The 24,909-nt window shown below is 53.2% G+C and overlaps 1 protein-coding gene across 3 annotated transcripts; it reads left to right on the forward strand.

Annotated features, from left to right (window-relative positions):
- Nucleotides 1-10,407: 10,407 nt before the first annotated feature.
- On the forward strand, nt 10,408-24,347 carry ACVRL1 (activin A receptor like type 1). Of its 3 annotated transcripts, XM_045165468.1 has the most exons (11): nt 10,408-10,797; nt 14,813-14,916; nt 15,479-15,547; nt 16,095-16,343; nt 16,530-16,741; nt 16,993-17,092; nt 17,453-17,599; nt 17,883-18,158; nt 18,908-19,105; nt 21,831-21,961; nt 23,264-24,347. In XM_045165468.1, exons 3-11 carry the CDS (start codon nt 15,484-15,486, stop codon nt 23,396-23,398), a joined length of 1,512 nt encoding a protein of 503 aa, XP_045021403.1. In that variant the 5' UTR covers nt 10,408-10,797; nt 14,813-14,916; nt 15,479-15,483; the 3' UTR covers nt 23,399-24,347. The 3 variants fall into 3 exon arrangements, with proteins under 3 accessions (XP_045021403.1, XP_006058548.1, XP_006058546.3); XM_006058486.4 differs by lacking the exon at nt 14,813-14,916; XM_006058484.4 differs by lacking the exons at nt 10,408-10,797; nt 14,813-14,916 and adding an exon at nt 11,583-11,691.
- Nucleotides 24,348-24,909: the final 562 nt, after the last annotated feature.

Below are 24,909 nucleotides of genomic sequence, written 5' to 3' on the forward strand. Positions count from 1 at the left end.
GAATGGGAAAGACTAGAGATCTCTTCAAGAAAAGTAGAGATACCAAGGGAACATTTCATGCAAAGATGGGCTCGATAAAGGACAGAAATGGTATGGACCTAACAGAAGCAGAAGATATTAAGAAGAGGTGGCAAGAATACACAGAAGAACTATACAAAAAAGATCTTCATGACGCAGATAATCATGATGGTGTGATCACTAACCTAGAGCCAGACATCCTGGAATGTGAAGTCAAGTGGGTCTTAGAAAGCCAGAGTCCCAGGTCAAGCCATTTCTCTCTAATCCTCTAGCAGCTCCTGACAGCCCTTCAGGTCACCAGCGAGAAAAGAAGCCTAGTGGGCCACTCTACCTGTGCCGCCCTGAGTCAACCCGTCCACTAGCATCCCAGCTTCTCCACACCTTAGCCGGGCTCCTGACGCTTCCCAACTGAGCCCCCGCCAGCAGAGGCCAAGGAGCCCAGGACAAGGCCCCTGGCGATAAAGAACACAGGCCACATCAGAGCCGCCCTGCTGCGACCCGCAGACCTGGGTTTGACTCCTGGCCCGGCCTCTTATCTCTGTGACCAGGTCCTCTCCAGCCTTGGTCTCCTCCTTTGTAACATCCAATGGTGATAATATCCAATCGCTACTTCCCAGGGTTGCTGTGCAGCCTAAACAGCGGGAGGCACGCCAGGCATAGAGCATGGCCTGGCTCACAGTCAGCACCTGGTAAACAGCAGCTTTTGTTACTGCGCTGGGCGGCAATGGGTAAGGAAGTGGCCGAGGGGGAAGTTCCGTGGAGGGGGGCAGTGGATGTGTCCTTGGAACCCCATGGCCTCCCCTGCAAGTCTTGGATACTATTCTGGTGGCCCTTGAATGAGAACACACACTTCTCCTAGATGACCTTCTCAGACCTGCTCTCCCACAGGCAGCTCTGCAGCCTAAGCCCATTCCCAACACTGCAGCAGGCATGGCCCACCAGCCTGGCAGACTGGCTCCTCCAGAGAGGACTGCAGGTTGACTGTCCTCACTGGGATGTCAGCCAGGCTTGTGGGGACTCCTGGGAAACCCTCCCCTCAGTCCTGCAAAGGCACAAACCATGTCTGTCTTCCTCACCCCTGGCTCTGCGCCTGACCCATACAGGTTCAATGAATGTGTATAGGTTCCACCAAGGCCTGGGATGCTTGTTCTGTGGCTAAGTTGTATCTGACCCTTCTCTGGGATGCTCAGAGGGGCCGTTATCATCTCCCTCTTTTTTTCAGGGGCTGCCCTGGTTCCAGGAGTGGCAGTGTCCCTGGTTATTTCAGAAATAACAGAGAGACCAGTGGGGCTCATTGGTTTCTGTCCCGCTTTTCCCTACCTGGGGCACCTGGACAGGATTCCCTCCTCTCCAGCTGTCCTATTTTCCAAATGGTTGAAAACATCTTCTATGTATCATCCACCCCACCAGTCACCAGCCAGTCATGCTCTCTCTGCCTCAGAGGGCCCATGGCTTCCCATGTTTAAGGAAGACACCACACCTGAAGGGAATACTTGCATGCAAGGCATGGGGTTGGATAGACTCTGCATCACTCGTAGTCACACACGCAATGTCGCATGTGGACACACAGTCACCCGGGGCCACGGGGGCCTGTGGGCACACAGGCATAGAAATATACACAGGCCAATTGGTCCACAAACTCCTAGTCACACACAGAGAAGCCACCCACACAAGCACACATAAACACCCTATCACACAGCTGCACAAACACATCTGCTCACTGACAAAGGAAAAAATAAAGGCAGGGTCCCCCTACTCCCTGAGGTTCCTGGCCCACCCCTCCCCTTCTGATCCCCACTGCTCCCCAACACTTTGTGGTCCCCCAGCCACCTGGCTCCACACTTGGCCTGTGTGACTGTGGTGGAGGCTGCAGAGTCTGTCTAACCGTGGGGAGTGGGAGTTGGGGGGTCGAGGGAGGTCCCAGCCTGACCCTCAAGTCCTCCCCACAGACCTGGGAACCTTCCTCAACTGTGAAATCCATGGTCCTCTCAGGGGAAGGAGAGAGGTGGGCAGATGAAACCTAAATCCAGCTGTATGGTTATTTCCTCCACATCAGTCTTGGCTACGCCCCTCCCCTTCGTCCTACATATGGGATCTGCCCTGGAGAACAAGGGGCAGAACCTGCAGATGAGGGAGTCCTGGAGACAAGAGGTCGCTGGGAACCCTCAGTGCCAGGCTCCCTGGCGCTGGGAAGGGCAGCGTCTGGGCACGGATGCTGGAAGGGGTAGGAAAGGGGCAGGATTTGTGGCATTTCCCCTCCAGCTGGAAACAAAGGCAGATTCCTGTGTCCCGCTCCAACAATCCGGTCCCACCCACCCGAGTGGCGGGAGCTGAAGGAAGTCCCGCTGGCCTCTGGCCTCACCCAGCCACTCGGCGTCTCTTTCAAACAATCTCTCTCCCAGCCTCCTTGTACAAAGAGGACTCCCCCTTCTCCTAGAGACCCCCCTCCTTGTACAAATACCAAGCCCTCCCCATTGGGAATGGTTCCCTTAGCTCCTCAGACTCTCCCTTCTGGCAGCAAGGATCCCCTTAATACCACTCAAGAGCCTGGCAGGCCCATTTCCCCTTGCTGGGCAACTCTGCCTACCCTCACTCCAGCAAACTCAGGCCCTGCTTCTGTTTAGAGTGGGCAAAAGCCTCGATGCCCTGGGAACTCCTGTGGCATACAAAACGCTCAACCAGACCCGCTGGGTATCTTCATGTCCTGAGTTTCAATGGAACATCCTCCCAAACCAAAATCAGTGGACCCATCTTCCCCTTTTTTTCTTTGCCACGCCATGAAGCATGTGAGATCACCGACTAGGGATCGATCCCACGTCCTCTGCGATGGAAGCATGGAGTCTTAACCATTGGACCACCAGAGAAGTCCCCACATCTTCCTTTATTGTGGCAAAATTGTAGCTTCACTCTCCTGACGTATTGAAGAGTCAAGAGACACTGTGTGATACAAATAGAACAGGAACTAAAGGTATATTGGGCTTGGCTTGTGGCTCAGATGGTAAAAAATCCACCTCTAATGTGGGAGACTTAGGTTTGATCCCTGGAGGAGGGCATGGCAACCTCTCAGTATTCTTGCCTGGAGAATCTCCATGGACAGAGGAGTCTGGTGAGCTGCAGTCCATGGGGTTGCAAAGAGTCAGACAGGACTGAGCGACCAAGCACAAAGGTATATTGTTAAATTTACAAAAAGAATAACATATTATCAATAATTAGAAGGAAGAGAACCTAAGTGACCTAATTCTGAAGCTTTAAAATCTAGAGATAGCAGAGAGACAAATACTGCATGGGATCCCTTACATGTGGAATCTAAAAGCAAGTCAAACTCATAAAAAGTGAGAGTGGAGGGGCAGAGAAATGGAGAGAGGTTGATAAAGGATACATACTTTCAGCTCTAAGGTGAATAAGGTCTGAGGATCTAATGTGTAACATGGCAACTGTGACACCGAGGCCCCCAAAACAGAGTTCCCTTACCAAGTTTATGAGCAATTTCTTTATCCGAAACTTGCTCCCTTTCTTGTCCCCTCTGACCGCAATCCTGTGATAACTGAACACCAATCAACCAGTCAGATGACTAAAATTGCTGTTGCTGATAACATCCTTCATGACTAAAATTGCTAATATAAATACCATCATTAATGTACGAACTCAGGTTGTTTCTCCAGGGCAAGATGAACTAACAAACCCCAAAGCCATGAACCACCTGGCCAGAGAATCATAAACCAGAGATATGCTGATTCTCAATACTACGATTAAGAAATGTCACAGAACTGTCACAAGATGATGATTAGTCCCAGCCTCTTTGTTCTTCCCCTTAAAAAACCCCTCACTCAAAGACCAAGTGGGAGGCTTGTCTTCCAGTCCCTTGCTTGGTGCCCTGCGATAATTCCTTACTTTGCTGCAAACTCCTGCTGTCAGAGTTGGGTTTTCTGCACAGTGGGCACAGGGACCCTTCCCTCAGAGACAACTGCAGTTCCTAGTACTGTGTTGGATAATTGAAATTAGCTGAGAGAATAGAACTTAAATTTTACTTACCTAAAAAACTTCTCACCAAAAGAAGAAATAAATAAAAGATAAATATGTGAGGTGATGGATGTGTTGATTAACTAGATGGGAAGAATCCTTTCACAATGAGTATGTATATCAAATCATCATGATGTACACTTTAAATATCTTTAAAAAAAATCTTGCATCTTTTAAAACATTGAAGTATAGTTGATTTACAGTGTTTATACTTTAAATATCTTACAACTGTATTTGCCAGTTATACCTCAACAAACTTGAAAAAAAATCTAGAGATATGAAGTGTATGCATATTATTTAGAGTGATCGAAGTACTTGTCAGAGAACTACACAGCTTTGGGAAGGGTTTGGCCCCAGCAGGAGAGCCTGGGGATGAGAGTCGCTTCTTAGGGTAAACTCTTCTGCAGAATTAAAAAAGAAAACATATTTACTTGGTGCTTATTTGGAATTTCCTGAGTTATTTTCAGAACGGCTGCCTCATCCCTCAAAGTCCTGTGCAGTGGCTCTACACTCATCTATACAACAACCCCTCAGAGTGCTATTCATAGAAGAGGCAACTTTTAGCCCTGGTATTTGAACAGGTAAGGAAATTCACCTCCCTGCCACACAGCCAAGCCTCCACCCTCCTGATTCTCTGTTCATGCTGTTTATCTTGCCCCACAGCTCAGCTCCCCTCTCTGAAAACCAGGTGTCTGTGAGGGTTTTATATCTGGAAAAGGAAGCTTACAGGCCTTTTTTTTTTTTTTTTAATTAATTTGCCTGCACTGGATCTTAGTTGCACCACGTGGGATCTAGCTCCCTGACCAAGGATTGAACCTAGGCCTCTTTCATTGGGAGAATGGAGTCTTAGCCACTGGACCACCAGGGAAGTCCTGGGTCTTTTGATTTTATTTGGAGAATGTGGTAGAGACAAAGTTTGCATCCCCTTCATACAGATATGGAACCTGAGGCTCACACACAGGGCCTCCAACTCTGAGGCTGGATGCTGTCCTCCAACATGGGCAGTTGGGTGGAGGAGAGTCATCCTCAAGGAGGCTCATGGGAAGGGGCAATCCACAGGTGGCTGGACTGTCAAGAGATGGTGCGGGGGCAGCCTCTTAACAGAGCCCAGTCCCCCTGGCATCGTGCGGGCACCATCTTGTCACAAACTCCTGCCCTAATGTGCTCTCGTTTCTTAAGAGATTCTCTCCTGAGATGAGTCATCTTTGGGGCTCTGGCTCTGGGTGGGCAAAGAGTGGACAAAGCCATCCTGAGGACATCCTGGAGGAGCTGGAGAGGAAGAGGAAGGTGACTCAGTGACAAACTGTGGTCCCTGTCTGCCAGCCTCTTCCTGAGGTGCCGGGCAGAGCTCTGGCCGCCCCACCCTCATCAAACTTAGCACTGGCCAAACTGCCTTTTCACCTGAGCTGTGATGTCAGATCCTGGGAGCAGGCGGTTTTCTGAATCTTAGAATCAAAGAAAACAGCACACAGCTGGGAAAAGCCTTTGGGGGTATCCAGTCCAAGTCAGGCTGGCACTGAGGCCCCACTTCCCCAGGGTTACCGCTCTTGCCAGGACTCCATGGTGCCTCTGGCCTCAGCGGAGGAGACCCAGAGAGGAACATCCTCTCCCTGAAGCCCACAGAGCTGAGACTCTCTCCTATGTGCTGAGCAGGTGGAAAAATGGAATCCACAGGGATCACCCCACTTCTGTGAAGAGACCCACAGTTCTTCCTTCTCTGGTACCCTGCTCTAATGTTTCCATGTCTCTCACATTTGAAAAATCCTTAGGTTGTCTGACTTTAATTTCCCACTCTACAATTAAAATGAAACCAAACCCACCTTACCCTCTGCTAACCCCCCACCCACCCACCCACCCCTACCTCCTACGCTTGGCTTTTCTTTCCTACTCATCCTGGTGCAGAACTGGCCACATACTTTGTAGGGCCCAGTACAAAATGAAAATTCTAGGCTTTCTGTTCAAACATGAGTAAGAATTCTAAGATGGCAACAGCAGTGCATTAAACCCAGTGTAGGGCGCTGTGGGTCTGCACAGGTTCAGTTCAGTTCAGTTCAGTTCAGTCGCTCAGTCGTGTCCTACTCTTTGCGACCCCATGAATCGCAGCACGCCAGGCCTCCCTGTCCATCACCAATTCCTGGAGTTCACTCAGACTCACGTCCATCGAGTCAGTGATGCCATCCAGCCATCTCATCCTCTGTCGTCCCCTTCTCCTCCTGCCCCCAATCCCTCCCAGCGTCAGAGTGTCTTCCAATGAGTCAACTCTTCGCATGAGGTGGCCAAAGTACTGGCGTTTCAGCTTTAGCATCATTCCTTCCAAAGAAATCCCAGGGCTGATCTCCTTCAGAATGGACTGGTTGGATCTCCTTGCAGTCCAAGGGACTCTCAAGAGTCTTCTCCAACATCACAGTTCAAAAGCATCAATTCTTCAGCACTCAGCCTTCTTCACAGTCCAACTCTCACATCCATACATGACCACAGGAAAAACTATAGCCTTGACTAGACGGACCTTAGTTGGCAAAGTAATGTCTCTGCTTTTCAATATGCTATCTAGTTTGGTCATAACTTTCCTTCCAAGGAGTAAGCGTCTTTTAATTTCATGGCTGCAGTCACCATCTGCAGTGATTTTGGAGCCCCAAAAAATAAAGTCTGACACTGTTTCCACTGTTTCCCCATCTATTTCCCATGAAGTGATGGGACCGGATGCCATGAGCTTCGTTTTCTGAATGTTGAGCTTTAAGCCAACTTTTTCACTCTCCACTTTCACTTTCATCAAGAGGCTTTTTAGTTCCTCTTCACTTTCTGCCATAAGGGTGGTGTCATCTGCATATCTGAGGTGATTGATATTTCTCCCGGCAATCTTGATTCCAGCTTGTGCTTCTTCCAGCCCAGCGTTTCTCATGATGTACTCTGCATAGAAGTTAAATAAACAGGGTGACAATATACAGCCTTCACGTACTCCTTTTCCTATTTGGAACCAGTCTGTTGTTCCATGTCCAGTTCTAACTGTTGCTTCCTGACCTGCATACAGATTTCTCAAGAGGCAGGTCAGGTGGTCTGGTATTCCCATCTCTTTCAGGATTTTCCACAATTTATTGTGATCCACACAGTCAAAGCCTTTGGCATAGTCAATAAAGCAGAAATAGATGTTTTTCTGGAACTCTCTTGCTTTTTGCATGATCCAGTGGATGTTGGCAATTTGGTCTCTGGTTCCTCTGCCTTTCCTAAAACCAGCTTGAACATCTGGAAGTTCACGGTTCATATATTGCTGAAGCCTGGCTTGGAGAATTTTGAGCATTACTTTACTAGCATGGGAGATGAGTGCAATTGTGTGGTAGTTTGAGCCTTCTTTGGCATTGCCTTTCTTTGGGATTGGAATGAAAACTGCCCTTTTCCAGTCCTGTGGCCACTGCTGAGTTTTCCAAATTTGCTGGCATATTGAGTGCAGCACTTTCACAGCATCATCTTTCAGGATTTGAAATAGCTCAACTGGAATTCCATCACCTCCACTAGCTTTGTTCGTAGTGATGCTTTCTAAGGCCCACTTGACTTCACATTCCAGGATGTCTGGCTCTAGGTGAGTGATCACACCATTGTGATTATCTGGGTCATGAAGATCTTTTTTGTACAGTTCTTCTGTGTATTCTTGCCACCTCTTCATAATATCTTCTGCTTCTGTTAGGTCCCTACCATTTCTGTCCTTTATTGAGCCCATCTTTGCATGAAAGATGCAAAGGTTAGACACCCACAAAGTTGGCCCTGCCCTAGTGTCAGAAGCAATGCTTGAACTCAGTACTCAGCTGATCCTGAAATGTCAGGCTGTTCAATCCCTTGCCTTCATGCCATGCCCACGTCTCCTGCCTTCCATAGGTGAGAATCTCCTTGAGAGGTCACCCCCACCTACCCTTCCTAGGATCTCCGGGCCTCAGCTTTACACACTGCTGGGAAATCCTTCTAAATGTCTAAATATAAGTCTTAGCCCTTCAGGCCTGTTTCCTTTTGTTCTGTCCTCACTGAATATAAGGAACAGCTGGTCCTTTTGAGTAATTAATTCTTGTAGACTTGGACACAGTCTGTAATTCCTTTTCCCTTTCCTCATTGGGTTGAGTCTCCAGCGCTTTTTCCAACTCTGCATCCCTCCTCTGATGTATTCCCCAGGGAGGGGAAGCACAGAGTCCCCCAGAAGCCCCAAAGAACACAAAGTCCAGAAGGCTCCATGCTCTGAAGAGGCGGGGAGACTCCAGCACTGAGGAACAGCCATTCCCTCCACCCCCCATAGGACCCTGACTTCCTCCTCCAAACCCTACTCTCCTTTTATCTGTCTCATGAGCTCTTCCTAGATAAAGCGCCCCACCCCCCGACTCTCTCCAGCGGTGCTCAGTTCTTGTTCATCTCCAAGTTTCTGTTCCCAGTGTGTGTTTCAGACTGAATGCTTTCCTTGGGGGAGCCCCCACTTCCATCTGCCAGGACAGACATCGCTGGGTTGGGATTGAGAAGAATTTATCAGAAGCCATAGCAAGGCATGGGTGAGAGTGGGTATGAAGGACGGACACCAGACACACTCCCAGTTCTCTAGCTAATAGAGTGCCGAAGCAGCTACTATAATCTGAAAGAGTAGATACTGTAATCCCATAGTACTTCCTATTGGCTGCAGGACACAGTTCTGCCCTGACACTGAAGTCTGGGTGTGCCTTGGTTCTGGAATTCACAATGCTCGCAAGCTGTGAAACTGCTGTGAGTGGGGGCTGGGGAGGGTTTCAGCGGAGGAAGTGAGGACAGTCAACAATTGTGCCTGTCTGAGCCTTTAGTCATTGTCTCCCCCAGCCTCTATTCCTGTCAAAGGGTGTGTATGTGGAGGGGGTGGCTGGAGGAGATGTCCTGGCCCATCTTACAGAATCCCCATATTAGAGCAAGACACCTTAGAAGTCTGTTCTGCTTCTAACACCCATGTCTTTCCACCTAGCTCTGAGGCCATCTTCTCCCCAGCCTTTTCATTCATTAACTTAATTATACTCTCGGATGGAGGGCTTAGCCAGCCTGTGTCAGTCTCAGTCAGCTAGTGTCTTTGCTATGAGTCAAGATAAGCATCACGTCCCTTCATTCTCCCAGCCACCCTATGAGACCAGAACTGTTTATTATGCCCATTTAGCAGATGGGAGACTGAGGGTTAGAATTAGGAGAGGTGTCACTGGTCTAGGGTTACACAACTAGTCCGGATTCAGATTTCAGAGTCTTTGTGGATAATCTAGAGGCTAGGGATAAAGTGGGCTTCCCTGGTAGCTCAGACACTAAAAAATCTGCCTGCAATACTGGAGACCTGGGTTCCATCCCTGGGTTGGGAAGATTCCCTGGAGGAGGGCATGCAGCCCACTCCATTATTCTTTGCCTGGAGAATCCCCATGGACAGAGGAGGCTGGTGGGCTGCAGTCTAGGGGGTGGCAAAGAATCAGACATGACTGAGCAACTAAGCATAGCACAGGGATAAAGTGGAGTGCTGCCTTCAAGCTGTTCACAGTGGTTGGAGCAAAGCAAGACAACAGTGTCACTGCTCTGATCCCTGGGAAGGCCGTTAGGAGGAAGGGTTTGCTTCTCTCTCTGGGAGAAGCCATTCTACTCCCCTCCCCAACGCATCTTTTCCACCTTGTCCCAGCAATGTCCCCAGGGAGCTGGGGCTCCCTACATCTAGGGGTCCATTTGGTGGGGTGAAGGGCCAGCCTCGAAGGGGGCAGTCCAAGGCCTCTCACTCCATTCTGGCCGCCCGTGGTGGGAAGAGGCGGCCCTGTCACTGAGCTGCGCTGCCAAAAGGACTCAGACCCGTCACCACTGACCCACAGCTGCTGCTTCTGGGCCTGTTTGCCCTGCGCTGAGCCCTGCGCAGATAGAGGCTGCGGAAGAGGGGAGAGAACAAGAGGGGGTGAAGGGGCCCCCGGGAGGAGGCTGAAGGAGTTGGACGATGTAGGGAATCTCAGAGGGAGGGGGGCAGAGGGCGGAGCCAAAATATTTCAGGCTGCTAGCCCCAAAGTCTGCCCTTGCTGCTGAGCCTCGTAGGCAGGCCGAGAATCCGGAGTTGTGGGTGGGAAGACAGGTAACTTCTCTCCATCTGCCCACCCCGCATGTCCTTCCCTCGGTGCCCGCTTCTCGTCAGGGGTTCCTCGGCATCCCTCAGAGGCTCCGGGTGGGAGAGGAGCCTCCACCTCCACCCCTCCCCCGGCCGGTCGACGGAGGGTGCCTCGCATCCCGGCTGTGGCCCAGATGGCTCTGGGCCTGGACCCCACGAGACCCCCTGCAGCCCAAGGCCAAGGCCCGCCCCCTCGGGGAGGCGGATGTGGGAGGCTGGAGGCGGGGGCGCGGCCTTGATCCCGGGGCAGGGGCAGCCGAGGGGGAGGCCGCCCTAGGGGGTCTGCTGCTGCGCGCAAGGGAGGGTCCGGCCCTGAGCCCTGGATAGGGGCGAGCGGGCGGCCGTCGGCTAGCTGGGCAATAGGAAACGGTTTATTAGGAGGGAGTGGTGGAGCCGGGCCAGGCAGGAAGACGCTGGAATAAGAAACATTTTTGCTCCGGCCCCTTTCCCAGTCCCCGGAGGCCGCTGCGCCAGCCGCGCGGAGCGAGCCCCTCCCCGGCCCCAGCCCCGCCTGGGGCCGCGCCCGGACCTCGGACCCCGGCCCGCTGTCCAGCGCCCGTCGTGTGACCGCGGCCGCCGCCGGGGAGGGGAGGAGGCCGCCTGCTGCACGTCCGCGCCCCGCCGACCGCAAGGCAGGCCCAGAGGTGAGTCGAAGTCCGGTGAGGGGGGCAGCTGACTCCTACCCCAATGGGCCCTTTGCCACGGCAGATCCCAGAGAGACCCTCAGAGAGGTGGCCGTAGGGTCAGTCCCAGCTCCTTGTAGGGCAAGCTGCCCCTCGCCCTCCGCGAACATCTGCCCATCACCCCACCTAAGACTGCAGAGGTTTGGATCGAACCTGAACTGGGATTCAGAAAACTTTGTTCCTGGGGCCACTTAGCTTCGCTGGTTTCCTATCCTCATCCATAAAATGGGCAGAAGGATACCCACCCTGCTTCACTTAAGGAGAAGGGGGTCACATGTCCTTCCAGGCTCCTGGCTTGACCTGGGGATGGGTGTCCACTTCCAGCGCTGTTGAGCCTCTCCTTGAAGCCCATCTTTCCCAGAGCAGCCCTTGCAGGTCTTGCTACAGGAATCTGACACTCTGGCCCCTTCCCCCAAACCTCACCTCCAACCCTGTATGGTCACATAGCCCCCATGCCATGGACTTCTTTCAGGATCCAGGTCAAAGGTGACCCCACTCTTCCTCCAGTCTGGGACCCCAGATTCTCAGTCTGCCCTGGAGATCAGTGCTGTTATGACCATCTCTGAACTGGTCACCCACCCTCTCTTTTCTTTTCTAAGCACAGGGAGATAGTAGACAATAGCTCTCACCCTCTATGGGCAGCTTCTGGCTAAGTCAGCGTCTGTCTGACATCCCTGGCCCCTGACTGTTTATTTGTCCTTTCATCCCATCAGGTGGTTAAAAACAGCCTCTATTTATTGAGTACTTCTATGTGGACACTTAGGTATAATACATTTTTGTCAAGTAATCCTGGCCGCAACCTAGGACAAGAGGTGTTATTATGTCCATCCTATAGAAGACGAAAGAGATTCAGATGTGAGTCATTTGTCCAAAGCTCCATGGATGGTTGGGTTTTGAGTAACTTTTGTTAGGTGCTTATGGTGTACCACTTAGTACACTTATACCTATGAAATGAGCACTATTATAATTTTTTTTTATTATTTATTTGCCTATGTTGGGTCTTAATTGTGGCACATGGGATCTTTTCATTGAGGCACGTGAACTCGTTGTGGTGGGCTCTAGAGCCCGTGGGCTCAGTAGTTGTGGTGAGTGGACTTAGTTGTTCAGAGGCATGTGGGATCTTAGTTCCCGGACCAGGGATTGAATCTGTGTCCCCTCCATTGCAAGGCAGACCCTTAGCCACTGGACCACCAGGAAAGTCTTGAAATGAGCACTGTTATTATTCTCATATTTTATAGGGGATCCGAAGCTTCGGAAAGGTTAAGGAACTTGCCCTAACTCTTATAGCCCTAAGTGGTAGAAGCAGGATTTGAACCTGGGTCTATATGATCCAGAGACGACAACCCGACCCCTGTGCTACACTGTGCTGCCTTTGCATTCCGTCTGAGATCCTAAACTCCCTACTTGATGCTACATCCCAGTCCAGTACTGTGAAGGGTTAATGAAGTGATGCAGAGGAAAGTACTTTGTGATGGTAAGGGGCCACCCAGCATGAGCAGTTCAGTCTGGTCCTCTGCTGTGTGGGTAAGACCTGTTGATGTACACAGAGCAAGGCACTTGCAGCCCCAGGAAAGTACTGCTGTGCTGAGAAACTGCTACTCATGGGAGCTCATTAAATCAATCCCCCGGGTGTGCTGGGGAGAAGGAAACTGACCTCCACTTTCTGAGCACACCCCTACTCTGGTTCTCCCCATCTAAGACTAAGGCTGTAGCACATAGATGATTTCTAGACAAATGCATATTGGGTGCCAGGCGGTGACATCTGCAGTCTGTTGATGCAACCCCCACTGGCTCTTTTTCCTCCTTTGAGGGACCTATCTAACACCAAACACCTGCAGAAATTAAATGACCAAGTGAGGCTGTATTACCAGCAATTTAAGTCGATCAAGACGCACATGGTGATTCTGGGCAAGAAACCTAACATCCCCCAGCTTCCGTTTCCCTATTAGATTGTCGTGAGGATTAAATGAGATCATCCATCAAAGTTCAGTACTTGGCACATAAGCAGTACTCAGAGAAGGCTAACTCATTACTAAGAATTTCACAGTGGTTAAGTTAATGTTTGAAATTAGTCTAGCATTTGTGATTTCTGGCTAAAAACTGTGATGCTTCTGTCAGCAGGAGATCATTCAAGCAGTTTCGTTAGGTGGGAAAGGAATCCACCAGTCCCCAGGAGTCTGTCTGTGCTGGAGTCAGGTGTCAGGGCGCATTATGCCGGGTCATCTCTGAGTTGGGACTGATCTGGACTCAGCATCCTCCTGTACTGAATCTTACTCTGAGCCCAGTGAAAAATTGGACAGTCACAGCTTTCCTTCACTGCATTCCCAGTTTTAGACCAGAGGTAGATTCTGCAAATGCTGCCAAGCCTTCCCTGCACTGTTCTTGGGCCCCAGAGGCTGGAGATGGCCTGAACAAAGCCCATACCCCACCCTCTCTCTGCAGCATCTCCAAGTCCTTGGCTCCAGTGTTTAGCCTTTTCTGTCCCTTCTCCAGTAGAAGCAGGTTGGGGAGAGGTCCCTGAATGGGAATTAGAATCCCTGCCCTCTGTACTCCACTCCAGCATGGAGTTGAATAGGACCCAGTTCAAAGTGTGGTACCCACACAAACTGATCTGAATTCCCTGGGGAAATTTTTTAAAATGCATGTTTCTTACTGGTCCCAATGGACTGAACCAGAATCTGGAGCAGGAGTGAGACCAAAGAGAGTGCATTTCTAATGAAGCACTTGAGATGATTCTGCTGCTTAATAGTGTAGTGAGAGGCTGCACCAGAGCACAGAGAAGGGAAAGCATGGGGAGAGGATTCTAGAAGGATGCCGGCTATCATCCTTATTGTTAGCCACGTTTTCCTTCTTGCTTCATCCCCTCTCCTTTAGCTGCTTTCTGAGCAAAGACTGCCAAGGATGGATTCCCATCCAGTGGGCAAAGCCAGTTTGTCTGGGGTTCCTTCTCCGGCCACCAGTCCCACTGCAGAGTGCTTGCCAGAGTCCCCACTGTATTGCGGGAGGGGCATGAGACAGGAGGTCAGGCAGAGGCTGGGGACACAGCTGCAGCAGACCAGGGCTCCGTTTCCTCCCCCAGCCCTGGGCCTCTGGGGCAGAGGAAGCCCAGGCAGGAAGACCAGAGCTGCCACCAGCCAGCAAGGCCCATGAAGCACCCCCCACGCCCCAGTCATCCCGCCCTCAGAGTCTCAGCATCATGGATCTTCATTTGGCATCATTCTTAGACTAGGGGCCTTCTGCAGCCTATATGGCCCTATGCCCAGCCTTCCAGCCTTACCATGTTACGCCAGAAGACAGTTCTCTTCCCTCATGTCCGCTGCCCCTACCTGGGCATTCTGTCCCCAGGCACACACCTGCTACTCTCCACCATTCAGAAAGTTCTTCTTGCTGTCTGACCTCAGTCCTTCTTTCTGCAGCCTCAGCCCTAATCTTTCCATTCTAAGCCTTTGAGAGATGAAGATGGGGGTCACTTCTGAAGCACTAGCTAGTCTGGGACTTGAGATGGGACTATCATAGACCAGAATTACTCCCCTAATAATCCCCACCAAACTTTTGGAAAAAGTCAATCTTAACCAACCACAGAAGGTCAAACATTCAATGTCTAAGTATGTTTCACTTCCCTTCCACATCACTGGCCCTACCCCCACTCTTTCCCAGGACCTCAAGGACAGAGAGAAGGGGAGTGGCTCAGAGAGGACATCTTATAGTCTAATGAGGGTGCAGGGAGGTTCCTTAGAGACAGTGCGTCCTGGCACTGTCCAGGCTTGGTATGGCTGATAGAACCCCACAAGCTCAGACATGGGCTGTCACCCCAGATTGGGATATGGAGTAGAAGCAGCACTGGACTGGGAGTCTGGACACCTGTACTCCTAGCACTGCCACTGAACCCCATTTGACCTTGGACAAGCCTCCTCTCCTGGCTGAGCCTGGATCCCCATCTTCTCTGAAATAAGGAACTGGGCTCTGTGATTCACAGGGTGTACGAGGATTCCGTCACGGGGGTGTCGCAGCCCCAGGTGGCTCCTGCAGACCCTGTACCGACTCCAGCCTGCCCTGAGACCATGTCCTGAGCTCCCTGCTGTGCGTGACTCCTGCCTGTTCTATCCAGACCCCAATCTAAACAATCTTGATTCCTGTTCCCAGCTTGGCGGGACCCTGAATGGCAGGAAGTGAAGACAGGAGCCTGTTTATGTTTGAGGCAGCCAGGCCTGAGTGGGGGGGCCACTGGGAAAGGGGTGGGCAGGGGTGGAGGCTGGGAAGGGGTGGGCAAGGGACAGGGACAGACAGGGGTGGGGGACTGCTGAAGAGATGCTCCTTCTACCCTAGCCCCATGCCCTCTGCGCCCTCCAGTCTGCACTCAGCGGCAGGACAGCTGAGAGTCCCCCAAGCTCTCGGTCACTTAAACATGGCTCCCCACCCTTTACCCCTAACAGGATGGTTTCCATGGGGAAGTGAACCAGGACTTCCCCTGCAGGCCCCGCCCCAAAGCCAGACGCAGGGAGGAGGCCTCCCTGCCTCCCCCCCTACAAAAAAAAAAACTCCCAGCAATTTCCTCTGGGTGGGAGGGACCCACAGTCAGTGGCTGAAAACACTGAGGGGAATCACATTTCATAGATGTTATTGCACCCCTTCTCCTCTCCAGGGATCATGACCTTGAACCTTCCCAGGAGAAGGCTTCTGATGCTACTGATAGCCTTGGGCCTGACCCAGGGTGAGTACTGGGGAAGCAGGTAGGGAACAGGGGCCTGAGGGGGTAAAGAAAGGGTTGTCTGGGCTCAGCTCTTGTTGGGCTGACTCTGAGGAGCAGGGAGGAGAGGGACTGGGGAGACAGGGCTCAGTGAGACTGAACTCTCAGCTACACCAACCCTCCTGTACTAGCCTCTTGATCCAAACCAACAGGCTGGAGCTCTTTCAGACTCCAGGGTGGGAACATGTGTATGGGGATTCAGACAGTGGGGCTGTTGGCAGAGGAGACCTGGGAGAGCTCTCAGCACTGGGGCTGGGGGGCCTGCTGGGCCTGGAACTGGGAGGGGAGGTCCAAGGATCAGGGAAGGGAGAGAAGCCTGGTTCTCACGGTGGCAGCTGCCTCTGGTGGAGATAAGTCACTGGAGGGAAGGCTGAGGATGGAACTAAAGGACTGGGACCTCAAAGGGCTGGTTTGAGAGCTCAGAAGGGAGGGGCGGTCGGGCAGACTTAGGGGTTAGGCTCCTCTTGGAGAGCTGGGCCCAGAGTGGCTGAGCTTCCAGTGTACCCCTCAGGTGACCCCTTGAAACCCTCTCGGGGCCCGCTGGTGACCTGCACGTGTGAGAACCCACACTGCAAGGGGCCTACCTGCCAGGGGTCCTGGTGTACAGTCGTGCTGGTGTGGGAGGATGGACACCTCCGGGAATACCGGGGCTGCGGGAACATGCACCCAGAGGTCTGTAGGGCGCGCCCCACGGAGTTCGTCAACCACTACTGCTGCTACAGCCCCCTGTGCAACCACAACGTGTCCCTGGCGCTAGAAGGTACGTCCGGCTGCCCCGGAAACCCCTCCCCGGCTTCTCCGACTCTGCCCTCCCTGCCCTGCTTGCCTCTCATGCTCTGGTCTGGAGGGTGGGGGAGGCAGGGCCCCGGGGTCTGACTGGCAGAGCGGCAAGGTGAGGGGCATCCGGCCTGGTGGAAGCTGGGCCTCAGTATCCCTCTTCCGCCAGCCACCCAGACTCCTCCGGAGCAGCCTCAAGGAGATGGCCAGCTGCCTTTGATCCTGGGCCCCGTGCTGGCCTTTCTACTGCTTGTGGCCCTGGGTGCCCTGGGCCTGTGGCATGTCCGGCGGAGGAAGGAGAAGCAGCGGGGCGCGAACAGTGAGCTGGGCGAGTCCAGCCTCATCCTGAAGCCATCTGAGCAGGGGGACAGCATGTTGGGGGTGCGGGCCTGGGGGAGTCTGGGACACGGGGTGGTGGGGGGTAGACAGGAGCCACAGAGTCAGAGGGGCACAGAGTGGCAGGTGGCTGAGAAAGGCACGTGGCGGGCACTCAGAGATTTGGCTGGGCACTGGGCGGGAGGGGTTTGTGAGTGAGAAGTGTGGCGAGATGAGGCAGTGGGGCCCAGGTTGAGGAGGGAGAAATGGGTTTGGTGGGTGGGGGCTGCCCCTCAGCAGCCTCTCGGTACTCCCAGGACCTCCTGGACAGTGACTGTACCACGGGCAGCGGCTCAGGGCTCCCGTTCCTGGTGCAGAGGACAGTGGCTCGACAGGTCGCCCTGGTGGAGTGTGTGGGTGAGCAGTGGGTGAGCTAAGGGGATGGGGACCAAGCGCTCCCAGTGAGCTTGGAGGGGTGAGGGAGTCACAGGTGGGGCCAGGCCTGGGTCAGAACAGGAATTCTGCCAGTCAGGGAGGGGGTTGGAGATGGGGCAGTGCCTGCTCCTTGGACAGGAGCTGGGGTGGAGCAAGAGGCAAATGGAGGTGGCCTGCCAGAGGTGTGTGGGTCTGAATTCAGTTAAACAGAATTTTCAGAGGTTCTGTAGTCGGAGCCAGGGCAGCAATGTGAGGGGGGCCTCTTCTGAGGGTGACTGTGCCCAAAGGCTCTGTGTGTCCAGTATGTGATCCCCCCTCCCTCCTCCCTGGTTGCTGGATCAGGAAAGGGCCGCTATGGTGAGGTGTGGCGGGGCCTGTGGCATGGTGAGAGCGTAGCCGTCAAGATCTTCTCCTCCAGAGACGAACAGTCCTGGTTCCGGGAGACTGAGATCTACAACACAGTGCTGCTCAGACACGACAACATCCTAGGCAAGCGGGGATGGAACGGGGCGCGCTGGGCCAGACCCAGGGTTCTCATCGCCCTGCCCCACGACCCCGCCTCTGAACACTGACCTAACCTTGAAGGGCTCCCAGCAGCGCTAGGCCCAAGCTTCTGACTCCAGCTTCCTCTCTGCCCTAAGCCAGACCAGCCTCCACCCCATTCCCAGCTTTGCCCTGACCTCTCCAGCCTGTCTCCCCAGCCCCGACCCTGACTGGTCCAGCCTCCTTCATCCCTAGCCCCGCGGTGAGCCACCTGATCCTCCGCCCACAGGCTTTATCGCCTCGGACATGACTTCCCGCAACTCGAGCACGCAGCTGTGGCTCATCACGCACTACCACGAGCACGGCTCGCTCTACGACTTTCTGCAGAGGCAGACACTGGAGCCTCAGCTGGCCCTGAAGCTAGCTGTGTCCGCGGCCTGCGGCCTGGCGCACCTGCACGTGGAGATCTTCGGCACGCAGGGCAAACCGGCCATCGCCCACCGCGACCTCAAGAGCCGCAACGTGCTGGTCAAGAGCAACCTGCAGTGCTGCATCGCCGACCTGGGTGAGCGCGGAGGGGCGGGCCCTTGGCAGGGGGTGGACTCAGTGCGCCCTTCCTCTCCACGCGGTTCTGCCTTCGCCTGTTTGGATGCCTGGCTTCAGTGCCCTGATTGGCGCGTTAAAACTCACAGGGGTGTGTGTGGGTGTGTGTGGAGGAGTGGTGAGGTGTGTATACACACTGGCGCTTTAAAACTTACAGACGTGTGTATGTTCTCATCTCACCTGTGTGTGTGTGTGTGTGTGTGTGTGTGTGTACACTGATTGGCACTTTAAAACTTACAGACGTGTGTGTGTGTGTTCTCGTCTCACCGCCACAAGAACCCCACACCCCACCAGCGGCCTGAACACTATTTTCAAGCCCAGACTCCTTCCACCACTTCAGCCAGGCTCCAGGTGTGGGGAGAAAGGGGCAGGGAGCCAGCAACCTGGGTTCTCATCCCGGCTTTGCTGACCACAGCGCTCGCTGTCACCGTGCGTTGGGGTTCAGTTCTGAAATATATGCCTGCCTGGCCTACTCACATCTCACCGGATTCCTACGCCTAGAGAGCACCACGCAGGCCAAATATGACAGGGACAGTTATTCTCCCGTGGCTGCTGGCTCCCAGCCTAGCTCAGGGCGGGCTCCAGTTGCCAGCCCCTCTGTGTCCTGCCGTCTGTCGCCCTCTCACCTCACGCCGGGATTCCAGCCTCCCCAGGGCCGCCCTATCTGTGGGCCTGGGTGAGCAGCAGCAGTGACAGGCCCGGTGCCCACAGGCCTGGCTGTGATGCACTCCCAGGGTAGCGATTACCTGGACATTGGCAACAACCCGCGAGTGGGCACCAAGCGGTACATGGCCCCTGAGGTGCTGGAAGAGCAGATCCGAACCGACTGCTTCGAATCCTACAAGTGGACGGACATTTGGGCCTTTGGCCTGGTGCTGTGGGAGATCACCCGCCGGACCATTGTCAATGGTGAGCCTCTGGCACCCCACTGCACAGGGTGGAGCAGGGGAACAGGGCAGGTGGATACCCAGGCAGACAGGTAGGAGACGGGGCTTCCTGCCACCAGCTGGTGCCCGTGGCCTGAGGGGCTTGTGGTCAGACCTTCCAAATTCCCTTTACTGTCACTCACCAGCTGGTTCAGCTGAGTGACCTTTTCAGGTTCATCTGAGTCTGATTCTGGCTGTGAAATCTTGGGTAATTGATAATAACAGAAGTATTAATAGCAACTAACGTTTATTGAGTTTCAGTACGTGCCAGATGCCATGCTGTATACATGTATTATCTTATTGAATTGTCCTGTGTTGGCAGGGAGGTGGTATGCTTTAGTGGTTAAGAGCAAGGGTGGGAAATCAGACTCAGTTCCTGATTTTTGCCATGTGCAAAGTACTTTACTTTTCTGTGCCTCAGTTTCCTCATTTGTAAAATGAGAAGAAAAATAATTTCCAGTTGTTGAGATAATCCAAATAAGGTAATCAGGGCAGTATCTGGAACTGTTGTGGAGTTCAGTAAATATTGGTGGCAATTGTTGTTGTAATGATGAATACTTGACACAGCAACACCCCCATTTTACAGATGAGGGGACTGAGGCACAAAATTACAACTGGCTAGAGGCAGCACGGGGGTCTGAAACCAGGCAATTTGACTCTTGGGACCAGTGCTCTTTATTACTGTGCTACTTCCACCCCTTGGTTCTTGTTTCCACAGAAATGCGGGATGTAATAGTGCCTGCACTTCCTGCTTATTGATGCCTTACTATTATTATTATTATTGGCTGCACTGTGCGGCATGCAGTATTTTAGTTCTCTGACCAGAGATCAAACCAGTGCCCCCTGCCCTGGGAGTGGAGTCTTAACCATTGGACCACCAAGGAAGTCCCTGCTGCCTCATTATTACCATGGGTGCTACAGAGAACTGAAATTTGGAGGGGAGCAGGCACAGGGACCTCATTCTTCATGGTCCCATATAGAGGGCCTGCCCTGTGGCTGGTGCCCTCCCAGTCCTGGGGTGGATGGGACCAGGAAGGGAGGCCGGTCAGTCTTTGTGGAGGCTGTCCACGGAGAGGGACTGCCAGGAGTCTTGACAGGTTGGGGACCACCCTCTTGCTGGGCTCAGCTTCACACACAAACTCCAGAGGTTGGGGCTGGTAAAGGGGGCACCTGGAAGCAACCGAGGCCCCTTGGAGCCAGCCACAGGCAGGAAAGGAAGGCTGGAGCAGCCTGGGCTGAAGAGGAGGCTGATTGCAGACTCCTGGGGAGGAGGGGAGCTCTGTCAGCTCCACACAGATTCGCGGCGCATTATAAACACTGTAATCTGGTGTCAGCCCCGGCGCTGATTAAAGGCCCATTAGACACGCTCAGGCCTCTGCGCAGCGCTGATTAGGGCTCAAGCAGCACAGGGGCCGGCCTGGACGCCCGCCACGGGGAGCACAGCTGGCTCGGGCTCTCCCAAGGCTGTGGCTGTTCTGTGTGGCTGCAGCCCCCAGCCTTGGGCTGGAAGAAGGGTGGGGCCTAAGGTGCTTTTCTGGGGTCTGGCCTCTTCTGCCCCAGTGACTGCCACTCCACCAGCATCATTTTCAGAAAGATCCTGCTCAGGATGGCACTCTTGGGATGATGAGGGGAGGGGGTGCTGCAGAGGCCTGTGCCACCCCTGAGAGTGGGTGGATGTGATCTGGACCTGGGTAAATCTCCTTCCCTTAGAAGATGTGTTTTCTTCCCCTTCTCCTTATTCTACATCCTCACCCAGCAGTCTGCCTCCCTCCCTTAAGTGTAGCTTGGAGGTCAAGAGCATGGGCTTTGGTAAGACTTCCTGGGCTTAACTCCTAGCTCTGTCACTTACTATCTGTGTGATTTTAGACAAGCTTCTTAACCTCTCTGGCCTGAACTTCATTGTGTGTGTGTGTGCTGAGTTGCTTCAGTCCTGTCCGACTCTTTGCAACTCCATGGACTGTAGCCTGCCAGGCTCCTCTGTCCATGGGATTCTCCAGGCAAGAATACTGGAGTGGGTTGCTGTGCCCTTCTCCAGGAGATCATCCTGACCCAGGGATCGAACCCAAGTCTCTTAATGTCTCCTGCATTGGCAGATGTGTTCTTTACCACGAGCGTGACTTGGGAGCCCCTTCATTGCTTATAAAGTGGAGCTAATAGTCTTCCTCATCTGATAGGGTTGTTTTGTGAGGATCTAATGCCATGCGGTTAGGACAGCGCCTGCCACATAGTAATTGCTTGGTAAACATTAGATATTTGGGGGCATCTCTGATAGTTGGGGCCTGGAAGCAGTACCCAGACCCTGGGTTAGAGGCAGCTGTGGAAAGACTGGAACAAGGCCTGTCCTATGAATGCAATGTGTTTAAGTCTCGACTCTGCCATTACAAGCTGTGTAACCTTGGGCTTAACTTCTCTGAGCATCAGTTTCTTCATCTGTAAAATGGGTGGTCGGGTTGCTGTGAAGACTAACAGGATAATGCATGTAAAGTGTTTATAGCACAATGCCTGGCATATTTGGTAAGTGTAAGATAAATGGCAGTAATTATTGTTTATAAATATATTTATGATATTGTGGTGTCCCTCTCAGAGGTAGCATGGGCAGGCAGCTGGTTTCCTGGACCCTGGGACTGAGTGTGGGCAAGGCTCACTTCTGGGTGGTATGGGACCTGTTTGCGGTCCCACGTGACTGTCCCATTGTCCTTCATCCCCAGGCATTGTGGAGGACTACCGGCCACCCTTCTATGATGTGGTGCCCAATGACCCCAGCTTTGAGGACATGAAGAAGGTGGTGTGTGTTGACCAGCAGACTCCCACCATCCCCAACCGGCTGGCTGCAGACCCGGTGAGGCCCCTGGGTGTGCGGTGTTGGCTCAGCACTGGGGTTTCTGGGCTGAGGAACTCGTGTCTGGCCTCTGCTTCCCCTGGGTAGGCTCTAGGGGACAGATCCCAGGGGACCTCTCTGGGTACTCCCTCCCACATTCCTGCCTGTGGACCTCCAGAGACCCTCTGGTTATTCTGGGATTTTTTTAGAACATTTCACCTTGCCTGCAAAGACAGAGGTTCTCTGCTATTTTTTGCTGTGAAGTTACTGTTGTTGTTCTTTTTTCTCAAAGCACTCCACATACTTTATATAGAATGCACACATACGTATATATAGGCAAATACAGGCATATACACACTTCTGTACAAACGCACACACACACGTACATACAGGGACATGCACATGCACACACATGCACACACTCATAGGTACACGCACATGCACACACTCATAGGTACAGGCACATGCACACACTCACAGGTACACACGCATGCACACACTCACAAGTACACACACATGCATATATATACCAGACTGTTGGCCCCATGATGACAAAGAAAAAGACCTTTTGTCTCTCTTGGCACTTTTCTCCTTGTTCCCTGTCACAGTGCCTGGCACACACTAGGTACTCAAGCAATGTTTATGGAATGAATGACTGAACACTGATATGTGTATACATGTATATGTACACAGACCCATGTACATTTCTGCACAACATTACAGAGCCACAAAAAGCCACTCCTATGCACACACACATACAGTCTCTGCCAGGAACTGGCTTGAGTTCCAAGGCAGAGGTGAGGCTGGTTCACTCTGTGACCACTGAGCTTCCTGGACACAGGCATTTTGAGGGCAGCACCCACCACCCAATCTCCCAGTGTCTACTGGAGCAGGCCAGGGTTGGTGGAGGTGCTGGGAGCCACTGCCTTCTGCAGTGGGGTCTGGCCTCAGAGGGGGGATGTGAGAGCCCCAAGGCCTGAGCTCTCCCCTCTCTTGGGTCTTGGTGGAGCGAGGGTGGGGGTACTCACCGGAGGGTGTCCGTGACGGCCTGAGTTACATCTCTCTTTTCGTCCTGCCTACCTTTCTCTATCCCCTTCTCACTCCACTCCCTTCCTCTTCCATTTTTGTCTTTCTTTTCTCACCCTTGCCCTGTTCCCACTATCTCCCTTTCACCACTGCTGTCTCTCCTCTCCTTTTCGACACTCTCGTTTCCCTCTTCTCGACTTTTCTGTTCACTTGGGCATCCTCCTTGTCTCTTCCTTTCCACGGTCCCTGACCCATGTCTCTGCTTCCTCTCCTCTCCTTCACTCTCCCTCCCCCCAGGTCCTCTCAGGCCTGGCTCAGATGATGCGGGAGTGCTGGTACCCCAACCCCTCTGCCCGCCTCACTGCGCTGCGGATCAAGAAGACACTACAGAAACTCAGCAATGGTCTCCAGAAGCCCAAAGTTATTCCCTAGCCATGGGGTTGAAGCCTGACTCCCCTCTGCCTGCAGTGTCTGTGGGGTGGTTGGTGGATGGCAGCCTGCCTGGGTAGCCATTCTGTGAGTGTGTATACTGGGGAGGGGGGTGCCCCTCTATGGGCAGCTGTGCCTGTCCGACTCGGCCCCCAGCCCATCCAGCCAAAAATACAGCTGGGCTGAAACCCGATCCCCCACTGTCTGGCCTGCTCCAGGCAGCAGGCTCTCTGCCGCCTGGCTCCCTCCCTACCTGCCATGCCCTGGACGCACCCCCTACCACCCTCAGGACAGGATGCAAGAGATCCCAGAGCCACAGTGGTCAATCCAGGGAACCCTCCTGGGCCCAGAGCCTGGACCCGCACTTTACCCCCTGCCCTCCGTCAACCCCACTGCCCCACTGGAGCTGCCAGGGTGGCCCAGAGCCCTGTCCAGCCTTCAGCAGACACCCTGCCCTGCCAGGCTTCAGCCTCTGGCCCAAGCCCCAGACACCCAGGGCCCATCAGCTTTTCTTTGTGGGTTTGTATTTCAGCTCTAGGCCACCTTGGGCCCCTGTCTTCTAGACATGACCCACCCCTGCCAGCCCCCGCAGCCTCCGCCCCGCAGAGGTGGAGCCTGATCCTCGGCCCCTCCCCCACCCCTTCCTAGCTGACTTATTGTGACATGAAACCCAAGGAGTCTTGCTGTGGGTGTGGCCAGTGGAGAAGTGGCAGGGCAGATGGGCAAGGCCCAGGACTTCCAGAATAAACGAGAGGATGTTGGGGCCAAGCATGGCCGGGGAAAGGCCCATCTGGGAGTCAGAAGACCCAGAGTCTGGTCCAGGTGCTTGCTCTATGCGACAAAAAGGAGGCCCTCCCTGTACCAGGACCTTTGTTTCTTCATCTCTATATCGAAAGGTTTTGTCCTGATGTCCTTAGAAGTTTTTTAAGCTCTAAAGTTCTTTGAAATTTCAGCCTGTGTCAGAACTCTGTTCATCAGTTCTTATGCCCCAGCCCCTGGCAATTTGCAAGATGGAAATTTGAAAATAACTTTATTTGAGGCCAAGAGTATCTGAAATGTTTCCTAGTCTAATTCTGCAAGCTCCAGTTCCTGTCTTAACCCATGCCTCTGGCCATCCTTGGGCTCAGACAACCCTGGGTCGTCTGGCAGGCGAATCAGCCACTCACCTGCTCTGTGGCTTCATCTTCTCTCCCCAGGGCTGAGAGGGTCCGAGGAAGCTTCCTGCAGGGCATCCAAGGCTCAGAAGAAATCTGGCTCTAACCAACAAGCCTCCAGCACCCAAATTCTCCCCCCATGGGCCCCTGTGTGGCCTTCCTAGTCCCACATGTTTGGCCAGACCCCAGAGTATATGTGTCTAGGAAGAACCTGATGGCTGTAGAGAAACACATGGAAAGTTCACCATTTGGAAATATCAAATTTTTGGTGTTCCAGGGTGTATGTCCATGTGCTGAGGAGGTTACCCGAGCCCTCAGTGGGTGGATGGGCTGGAGGGCAGTTGGGTTGGAGGTAGGGCC

Source organism: Bubalus bubalis, chromosome 4 (assembly GCF_019923935.1).
Source record: "Bubalus bubalis isolate 160015118507 breed Murrah chromosome 4, NDDB_SH_1, whole genome shotgun sequence".
Lineage (NCBI taxonomy): Eukaryota > Metazoa > Chordata > Mammalia > Artiodactyla > Bovidae > Bubalus > Bubalus bubalis.

Excerpts from the sequence above, each read along its gene's own strand:
- ACVRL1 (XM_006058484.4), top strand. The coding sequence starts at position 11,586 with ATGTGGACACTTAGGTATAATACATTTTTGTCAAGTAATCCTGGCCGC. Across the intron at positions 15,548-16,094 it reads AGCCTTGGGCCTGACCCAGG|GTGACCCCTTGAAACCCTCT; the intron begins GTGAGTACTGGG and ends TGTACCCCTCAG. Across the intron at positions 17,093-17,452 it reads CGCCCTGGTGGAGTGTGTGG|GAAAGGGCCGCTATGGTGAG; the intron begins GTGAGCAGTGGG and ends TTGCTGGATCAG.